Raw genomic sequence first — 9,966 nt, 5'->3', positions numbered from 1 at the left:
GCACACCACGGATTCGAGCGTACCTTTTAGCCACAGATTAAACACCGACGCCGATTGAGGAAGAAAATCCGGTCGAATTCGATCCGATGAAGCCTTGAAGGGGAGAATTTGAAGCCGTATGCCTACTGTTCCTTTTGAGAGAGAAAACGCGCGGGAGAGAAAAGACGTGCGTAATTTCTAATTCCAACAGGCGTCTTCTCTCTCTCTCTTTCTCCCTTTTATACCTCCCCCATCCACGGGCCATATTCCCGTGGGCCGGGCTATCTTGGCCCAACTTGGGCGGACGGGCCTTAAGCCCAAATTAAATAAGGCCTTCAACACATAACAAGAGAAAGATAGTGCAACGGAAATGACGTATTTTCTTCATAGAGATGTTTACCAAGTACCAAATCCTATTATTTGAAAGGGTTTTTTTCGATAAATGACCTTAAGACCCTGGATAAGTGACCGAGGAATGTTAAGTTTTTCAATGTATCAACGAGACCCCGCAAAAATTGGTAGTCCACACACTTACTGTCCACAATTACAACATGCGGAAACCAAACTTGTGATAAACATATCTTTGGCTACGTAGCATGATTTGAAGACATTAAATGTACCTGCCTATAAAAAGACACGAAGACGGCGGTTTAGCATGAACTAATAACTTCGTTTTCATGTCCTCGCGGGCTTCTTAACTTCGTTGTAACTCTTTCTCTCTCTCCCTGCGTTTATTTGTGCCTGGAGTTTGCACCGGGCATCTCCATCGACTGGGAAGGGGAGAAGAAGATGGGGGCTCTTGATTTTTTATCAGATTTTTGTACCATTTCTACCCCAAGAAAGAAGCGCAAGCCGATGCAGGTACTCATTTTCTCTCTCTGTCCGCCCTCACAACTAAAGAAGAAAACCAGAGAGATTTCAGCTTGTAGTCGTAAGAGTTCTCAGAGGTGGTTTTTAGCTTCAACAGTTCTCTTTTATTTTCTTTCTTCCCTCTTCAGACAGTTGAAATCAAGGTGAAAATGGACTGCGATGGCTGCGAGAGGAGAGTGAAAAGCGTTGTTTCGTCCATGAAAGGTACCGAATACGTTATCTCGACTAGCACTATAGAGCTCACATGTTGAGCTGGTAATTTGCAGCAAGTATTTATGTCCTTTACATTCTGGTTTTTGGCAACCGAGCAGTTAATCTTGTGACTGCAAGATGAGATATCATGGAAGATAGATGTAGTGTTTTACTGACCCATAACTCATTTGACTTAAGCTTGGTAGACTATCTATTTATGAAAAACAGGAGAGTAATGACAAATTCATGACACAGTAGTTTAGGAAGAAGAGAACTTCTGAGCATCCACAAGGGAAAGCAAAAAGCTGAAGGAGACATTAATACCACTTTTGACCCATTTCCTCCCTTCGTCCACCTCCTCCCAGAAACCCTAGCATCATAAATACTGCGCTGTAACTAGAGCCATAATTTCTTGTCCCGATGAGTCCGCTGTCTGGAAATCCTTTCTGTTTACTAAATGAGTTGATTGAGCATTTAAGTAAGGTCAACAACTTTATACATGAACGTCCTCCTTTGATCATCAATATGTGATATTATGGATCATAATGGTAACGGCAAACCGGCGACATAGATATTGCCTTCCAGTCTCTTTGTATTGTGAATTTGAACTAAAAAATAGAGGCCATACTAAAAGGTCACAGTTATGCTCCCTAGCTATTTCAATATTTCTTTTTCACTTTCTTTGATTCCATCACTTCTTGAGATTATAAATGCCATGTAAGATCTAGCAAAGTATCTTTATGTATGCAGGAATCATAAAAACCATGATAGTTTGATAACCTCATCGGAGACATCCGAACCAAATTAAAGAAAAAACCACATAATTAGTAGCACCGGTTGAATATTAGACGGGTGTGGATCTAGCCGGGCTCTCAAGTCGAATTTAATTTGTTGTTCGGCCTTGTCCATAGCAAAAAATTGTGTATAGAATTTGTGAGGTGAATCGGGCTTTACAACTAAATAGCCTTGCCCAAGCTCATCCAAAAAATACCCTTCAAAACCATTTGACCCAGATGGCCCAGTGGGCTGCCAGGCCCTATGATTAGATCTTGGAATATCATGTCACTCGCATATATTTCTTCTTTAATACCTCGCTTTATCTAAATTACATGCGACATGATGAGAAAGAGAGCGGAAAAAAGATTGAACTATACTATGATAGCTTGATTTCGTAGATTTCTTTCACGAATGTGCTAATCAGCCACAATGATAAGCTAGTTCATCACTCATGTTGTTATATGATTCCAATTTGTCATTGATATATCACCAATTATAGATCGTTTACGACATACCAGTCATTATCCTTGTAAATCCATCAAATATGCGTCAGATATAGATTATGAAATCAGTTCGAAACAGCTTGTGTTTGGCGAAACGATTAGCAAACATAACCTGATTAACGGACAGATGCTCAATCTACGGTCCACTTTCAGGAGTGAAATCGGTGGAGGTGAACAGGAAGCAGAGCCGGGTGACGGTTCGGGGGCATGTGGAGCCAAACAAGGTCTTACAGAGGGTGAAGAGCACGGGAAAGAAGGCGGAGCTATGGCCCTACATCCCTTACAACTTGGTGGCTTACCCGTACGTAGCTCAGGCTTATGACAAGAAGGCGCCTGCCGGCTATGTCAAGAACGTGGCCCAAGCCCTTCCTAGCCCGACCGCTCCTGGCGAACGGTTTGTCACGCTCTTCAGTGATGAGAACCCCAATGCTTGTTCCATCATGTGATGGCAATATATATCCATGCCCAACAGTTCTAAGATGAGAGGTTCTTGCCACATTAAAAAAGAATTGCGCGAATCGCGCACATAACACTAACAATTCGATATAGTTTGTCTTGCAAAGTTGCGGTTCATATGGCATGCATATTCAATATTGTTGTCGATGTGGATCGAATTTGGCAACCAGATGCTCTCTCTGGAAGTACCTTAGGCCTGGTTTATGGCAGACTGATTTATATGTGCAAGTTCTCACTCTTGTTTTGGCTCATTCACGATTGATTGGAGCTACACTTTTACTTGCCATGGTTGTAAGAGGTGGAATATGTGCCAACCATTTTCAACTCTACTCACCGGTAGGAACCATCAAGTAGGTTAAGACTTAACATGACGTACTCGACGTCGCCTTACTACTCAAGAAGTGCGAACACGATTTGATCGCTCCATTCAATTCCACCAAAAGCGAGTCACTTAAGCATATGACTACATGCCCTTTAGTATTGATGATTAGCTGGTTGCCATGGACTCACGGAGCAAGGGATTGGCCGCGACCATGATGCAGCTAATGGGGGCCTAACAAGAGACTCGAACATTCAACATTATAAAGAAAACAAGAAAAATCTCAGCCATTATCATATCTTACCTTGGAGAATTTTTTTATAGAGTGTCATTACAATAACTAAACATTAAGTATGTGTCGAGATTAGAAGTTTCTAAAACCTATCAAGTTAATAAGTAGAAAGAATCAACTAAGAGAGAAGAGAAGCCAATCTCCCACATATGTTCCTTTTTTTTTCAAATGATATCCCACATTTCATGTTTTATTTGTCTATATAGACTATCCAAGGACTGCATTCAGTCGATTTTCACATGGACATCGTCGAGATGCGAGTCTCTAATGTTTGGGAAAATCTAGTCGGGAAATTGGATAAACATTGAGCAGTCAATCAAAGAGATTGATCCTATGAGTCTAATGTACGTCTCACAAAATCAGACTAATGCAATTCACCATTTCTGTGAAGCCCAAATTAGGTGACATTGAATGCACTAGTTTGAACCATTTCCAATCTATGAATGCTTTTCATTTGAAGAGAAAGAAAGAGTGTACCTCCTACTCAAATGTCCATACCAAGGCAATGTTCTTTCTAAGAGTAGTTCAACTGGGAATGTACAGAGAAAGAGGAGTCGAGACCTAAAACCGAAGTGATTAAATAACGGACAACTTGAGAGGTAAATAGGCGAATTTGAACAATACTCTTAAATAAAAAAGATTGACATGTCCATTTTCTGCCCTTTTGATCCGACCCAGTTTAGTGATCACCTCTTGTATGAAATGGGCGCGAGTTACCATTTTAAATACTTCAAAAAAAAAAAAAAGGGGGGGAATATTTTAATTAAAAAATAAAACAGAAGAAGTCATCAAAGGAAGAGGAGGAAAGAACAGCGACTTGACAGGCCGAGAGTGCTGCTCATGTATCGCCTCTTGGGCTTCGCTCGCTTTGGGGAATTGAGTTTCTTATGTTATTTCCAGATTTGGGCCCAACGGACTTTTTATGTTATCGTTGTATTTGCGCATTATATATTTGCATCGTCTCAATTTTTTTATTTTTTATTTTTATTTACGAGTTTACTGACCGAAAAGGGGCGATCAGCGCTAAGAACCCCTCTCGAACGTCATTATAAGGGTCTTACACCCGTTCCAAAATATTCTATTTCACTTATAATTGCTTTGCACTGCCCGTGTTTCGAAAATCCAAGGTTGAGCTCATCACCAGCCCCACCAAGAAAACAGAAAATAATGTATTCTAGTTTTGAAAAAGGAAGAAAAATCCTAAGCTAGCATTTCGACGTAATTGCCTTGAGCTTAATTGCTAATCTAAATAAGTCCACTATTAAACAATGAAAAAGGTGCTATTTGGTCATTTAATTTTCTAAAAAAAATGGACGACGACATTATATTATGCTCTTAGCTCAAACGATCATCACCACCAATTCTGATTTCTATTTTGTCTCATGAGATATTGTCTTTAGCGGAAAATTTTCAAGTTCACATCATGTCGTCTTGCTGTGAAGTTGACGTAGTTATGCAAATGGAACAATCTATACGAGGTTTAGGTACATAGAAGATGTCGGATTTCTCTCCAATGGTTCAAGGGAAAGAAGCATCTCGAGGTCTCCAATACGGATTTCATTGCAATGACCCATCAGAAAGTATGACACGGCGACCAATGCTTCTGTCCGAACTCAATTGTCATCATCATCGCACTTTGCCATTAATTTTCACCAGATACCTTGGCTTGACTTTGCGTATAGCCCTCTGCGCTTGCAATCTCTCTCGCGCGTCTGGTTTAATCTGTCAACTCGGTGAAGATGAAAGCTTCAATCCTCTCCCAGACACTGAGTAAACAAACGTGGTCAATTGACAGTTCTAGTTTCAGGTTTAACAGTCACCTAGAGTTCTAAAACTGACCCATTGAACTCCGGACACAATGACCTTTCTCGTGCATCTCGTTTCCTTTCATAATCATAAGAACGGAAAACAGAAGTTCCGATGATGATGGATAAGGTAATTTGCTCCAAATAAAACTATCCTATGGCAACGCAATTTCGGAGCTGTTTTAGTGGATTGACAGTTTTTATGGATGGATATACATCGATCATCATTCTCTCTCACTCTCACGCCGGATCTGGCTTTATTGAGGACGACGGAGCTGGATCTAGCCCTATAAGGACGTCACCGGCGACCGATATATGTGCGCGCAGAGAGAGAGAGATTGGGGTTTTTATCCTCGGTGGCATCGACGCGATGGACATTTGGCTGCAAAGATGGACGCAGCGGCCAAATGGGCAGGTAGCCTGTCCAAATAAGTGGAGAGATTAGAGAAAGATGGATGGGGTGTACTTTTTATCCCGTTGTACTCATTTTCAAGATAAATCTACGTGTGTTTGACTTAGAAGTTATAATATCTGATTATAGTTTCGAAGATGTACGAAACACATCGAAATACACAATTAAAAAAAATTAATTTTTCTCTTTTCCCTGAAATTGCGCGCTGCGTTCTCCAAAATCAAGACGAACCTAAAGGCAACTACACCAATCATAATTTCGCTAATCGCCCAAAGGAGGAGTCTAGTGTCCTCTCCTATTTTCATCCTTGCAGAGATGCAAAGTTTAAACTTTTTGAAAGAAAACTCATTTGGGGAAAAGTACCAAGAAAGTTTGAAACCTACTGAATTTGTGCCCATTTAATTATAAACTTTTCATTGTGCTGATTTACTTTTAAATTTTTTCATATTTTGTTTATTAAATTCATCCAGCCAATTTAGGCCGAAAATTATTGATATAGATGCCAATCATCTTCTATAATACGGTTCGCATTGACATACACATTTCATATATATATATATATTGCTTTTCGTTTTTTCTTTCCCTTCTTTTTTCCCAATGGCCTGTCACCGGCCATAGGCCATGGTTGGTGAGGCTTGGCTCGAATCTAACGAGGTTGACCCTCACCTAGGTTAGGGCTGCCTTGCCAAGTGTTGCTTGGGTCAAGGCAGCCTTGCCAGGTGTTGCACTCGCGAGGCAAGTCTAAGTTGGCCTTGTCCTCATCGATGCTTGCCCTCACCTATGGCAACGAGGACAACCCTCGCCCAGGCAATGCTAGCACTCGTCGGCCATTGACAAAAAGAGAAGGAAAAAAAGAAAAATTCAAAAGAATTATTTAAAAAATGATTAAAAATACTCATGTAAGTGCTGGCCGTACTACTTGGAATCGTTCAACATTCATGTCGGTACTTTCTTGCTAAATTAGTTGTATTGACACAATTAACTCAATGTGAGAAGATTATATGGCTAAATTGACACAATTAGAATGTTTAAGATTGAGTTAGTACAAATGTAATGTGTTTAACATTTTTTTTTGGGTACTATTCCCAACTTCTTTGTCCTTGCTCATTCGATGTTTTGGTCCATCCATTATGATAAAAGTCTATGCAATTAGATTAGAACTCGTGTGGCCGAGAAACCACTCTGGTGAGATAGGCTTGGCATCTGGAAGTCAATAAACTATATAATTAGCTTCTTGATTTGGGCAACTTAGTTATTGGAGTTAATAATGCATTGTTTGACCAATGGTTCAGTCCCAATAAGAAAAGGACTATATAACCACAAAACAATGAAGAGAACAAAAAAAAAAAAAAAAAAATTGCATCAGACGACAGCTTCATCCATCGTTCTTCCGTGCAGGAGAAGCACGTGCTCATCAGGAAGTCCAAAGGTCTTTACCGGTATGTTCGTTGGCGACTTGTGCGCGCCACGACTTCGTTTTACATGCTATCTGCACAGGCGTCTCATCTTATCCATCTTCATGTGAAAATTTAAGGTTCTGTGGCTCCACACGATGAAGCGATCGCAGGGTTTGGTGGATAAGGTCTGTTACTATTATTGCATGGTGGGGTTGAGATCTAACGTGTGTATCTAACCCTAGGACATGTGTCATCACTCTGCAAAAATATTTTGACGTCGGTATATATTTTTGGCAGTGTGCTGTTCGGGTCCCATATACATTTATTTCACTGAAGAGCTTGGCTTGTAGATACGACATCCGTTGTAGATAAATTTCTAAAATGATGATAGACCAAGGCACAATCGGCGGTATGCTTTGTTTGGATTCGTTTTTTAAAACTTCAATTATATGATGTTAACCATATAGAATCGAATCTCTTGGCTCGCAGATGGTGTGAACAACTGAGGCTAATTATATGTCGTTTCTTGAAATAGCATTCAAGTCATCACTTGCCGACAGTTATTCTCATTTTCAGAGGATTTCCAAGATAAGTATAGAAGTGCACAAGTCGATGGATCTATCAAAATAGGTTGAAACATCTCCTAGTTCGTCCTTGTACGAGAGGAAAAGTCTTTGTTATGTAAATTCATTCAGTAGACGATTATAGGTGGACAAAGCCCATGATTGTAAAAACTATAAGGAGATTGATTTATTTATCTGTGGATTCACTGATTCTTAATATGTGATCGACTTATGGCGTTAGGAGTGACAGTTCAAGAGCCTAGATGACTCAATGATGCTGAAAATAAAGCACTTGGTGTTTAATTCATAGTTTTTCTAGGGAAAGATCTAGATGAATTTTGTCTGTCCCTCCCCATGAGTATATCAAATTCAAGAAATAATTCTATTTAGGGTAATCCGCAAACTGCTCGAAAGACGAATTCGCTGATGGATTTTGAAGGAGTACTTTTGGATAAGAGAGGAGGAATGAGTCATCGTAGGGAGCACTATTGAATTGCCAAGCTACACTAGAAGAGCGGAAAATATCTCCAGATCTGTCGATGAAAATCCACTCATCCTTTGACGACATTTTTCTGAGTCAAATCTTTGGTTCATGGTTGATATAGATTTGCCAATTTGGCTCTGCCCAACAAGAAAAATTTAGCATTAATGAGTCACAAAATAGACACATCAAAATAGGGAAAAGTATCAAAAAAGTCATAAAACTATTACATTGGTACCAATCAAGTCCTGAACTTTTCAATTGAACCAATTCAGTCATAAACATTTTTAATATTGGTACCAATTCAGTGCATCTGGCCAATTTTGGCTGGTCGACCTTAACGTGAACATCAATTGGTGGCTAGACATTGATGTGGCAATTTTTATTAATATTTCTTTTTTCTTTTTTCTTTTCTCCCTTCTTCCTCTTTGGACTATTCCGATGGTGGCCGACAAGCCTCCAGTGAGGCTCACTGGCCATTGGGTGAGGCCAGCATCGCCTTGGCCTTGCCGCGGGCGAAGGCGGCCTCGCCTGCGGCTAGTGAGGCCATGGTGGCCATTGCCGAGGATCGCTAGGGCGGAGGCGAGGTTGCTAAGCCCTTGCCCATGCCGGCGAGGATCGCGGCCCTCACTCGACCTCGCTCGGGGCCGCGGGCAAGGCGGCTTAGCCCGGATTTGGGAGAGGCCAGCCTTGCTCTGGCCTTGATGCGAGTGATGGCCGCCTTCGCCCATGGCAAGGCCTGGCGAGGGCCGCGTTGGCCTCACCCAAATCTAGGCTAAGCCGCCTCGCCTGTGACCCTAGGCGAGGTCGAGTGAGGGTTGCGACCTTCACCGGCAGTTGGCAAGGGCTTAGCAACCCTCGCCTCCGCCCGGCGATAGCCAACATGGCCTTGCTAGCAACGAGTGAGGCCACCTTTGCCCGTGGCAAGGCCAGGGTGAGGCCGGCCTTGCCCAGATCCAAGCAAAGCCACCTCGCGGGTGGCCTTGGGAAAGGCGAGTGAGGGTCGCGACCCTCGCTAGTGGCAAGCGAGGGCTATGAAACCCTCGCCCAGTGGCCGGAACAATCCAAGGAGGAGGAAGGGAGAAAAAAAAAAAAAAAAAAGAAAAAAATTAATAAAAAAATTCGTAAAAATAATAAAAAAATCATTAAAATTGCTACGTTAGCACCGGCTAGCCAAAATTGGCTGGATGGACTAAATTGGTACCACTATTAAAAGGTTTAAGACTAAATTTGTTCAATTGAAATGTTTATGACTAAATTGATACCAATGCAATAGGTTTAGGATATTTTTGGTATTTTTTTCCCATCAAAATATGTAAAGGAACCACATTTATTGCCAAAATTCATTAGGGATTTTACCCAAAACAAGTACAGAACCGTCATTTAAAGGAGAAACGAGAGAAGGGGGGGGGGGAGGGGAGAGAAGAGTTGATGTAGAAGCACAGCGTGGCAGCGGCATTGAATGAGCAGAGGTGCAACCGCGTGTGATGGTGGGTGACGGGTGGTGGTCGAGCCGTGCCGCTCTATCGCTCCATTGTGGAAGAAGAGAGGAAAAAAAAAATGAAAGGAATAAGGAAAGAAAGAAAGAAAAATATATCTTATTCTTCGATTCGAAGGTGCCGGGATTAATGGCCAGCACAAAACGAAGATGAAATGAATTGACCAAACAGACTAGATTTCACATGCGGTGAAATAATCAAAGGGCAATTAAATGGCGTGAGCAAAAAACTAACTCGATAAGGACAAATAGGTATCCAAACCCGAAAAGAAAAGAGGCAGAGGAAAGACCCAAGTTCCCAACAATTATAAGATTCAATTAAGGTTCAAACCGTAAAAGATTCGCCTGTACTTCCATTCACGGCTCTTACAGCTCCAGTCAAATTGGCCATGGAAAGCCACCCTACACCATTCGATTTCAGC

The 9,966-nt window shown here is 41.4% G+C and overlaps 1 protein-coding gene across 1 annotated transcript; it reads left to right on the top strand.

Annotated features, from left to right (window-relative positions):
- The first annotated feature begins 699 nt into the window (after positions 1-699).
- On the top strand, positions 700-2,998 carry LOC104433191 (heavy metal-associated isoprenylated plant protein 21). Its single transcript, XM_010045867.3, has 3 exons — positions 700-840; positions 978-1,053; positions 2,475-2,998. The coding sequence occupies exons 1-3, from the start codon at positions 769-771 to the stop codon at positions 2,765-2,767; spliced, it is 441 nt and encodes a 146-aa protein (XP_010044169.2). The 5' UTR covers positions 700-768; the 3' UTR covers positions 2,768-2,998.
- The last annotated feature ends 6,968 nt before the right edge of the window (positions 2,999-9,966 follow it).

This window comes from Eucalyptus grandis, chromosome 2 (assembly GCF_016545825.1).
Source record: "Eucalyptus grandis isolate ANBG69807.140 chromosome 2, ASM1654582v1, whole genome shotgun sequence".
Classification (NCBI taxonomy): Eukaryota; Viridiplantae; Streptophyta; class Magnoliopsida; order Myrtales; family Myrtaceae; genus Eucalyptus; species Eucalyptus grandis.
This window is presented reverse-complemented; position numbering and strand designations above follow the sequence as displayed.

What these genes read in the sequence shown, in the direction of transcription:
- LOC104433191 (XM_010045867.3), top strand. Translation starts at nt 769, where the DNA reads ATGGGGGCTCTTGATTTTTTATCAGATTTTTGTACCATTTCTACCCCA. An exon ending in AGAAGCGCAAGCCGATGCAG is followed by an intron (nt 841 to 977) that starts GTACTCATTTTC and finishes TTCCCTCTTCAG; the next exon opens with ACAGTTGAAATCAAGGTGAA. An exon ending in CGTTGTTTCGTCCATGAAAG is followed by an intron (nt 1,054 to 2,474) that starts GTACCGAATACG and finishes GTCCACTTTCAG; the next exon opens with GAGTGAAATCGGTGGAGGTG.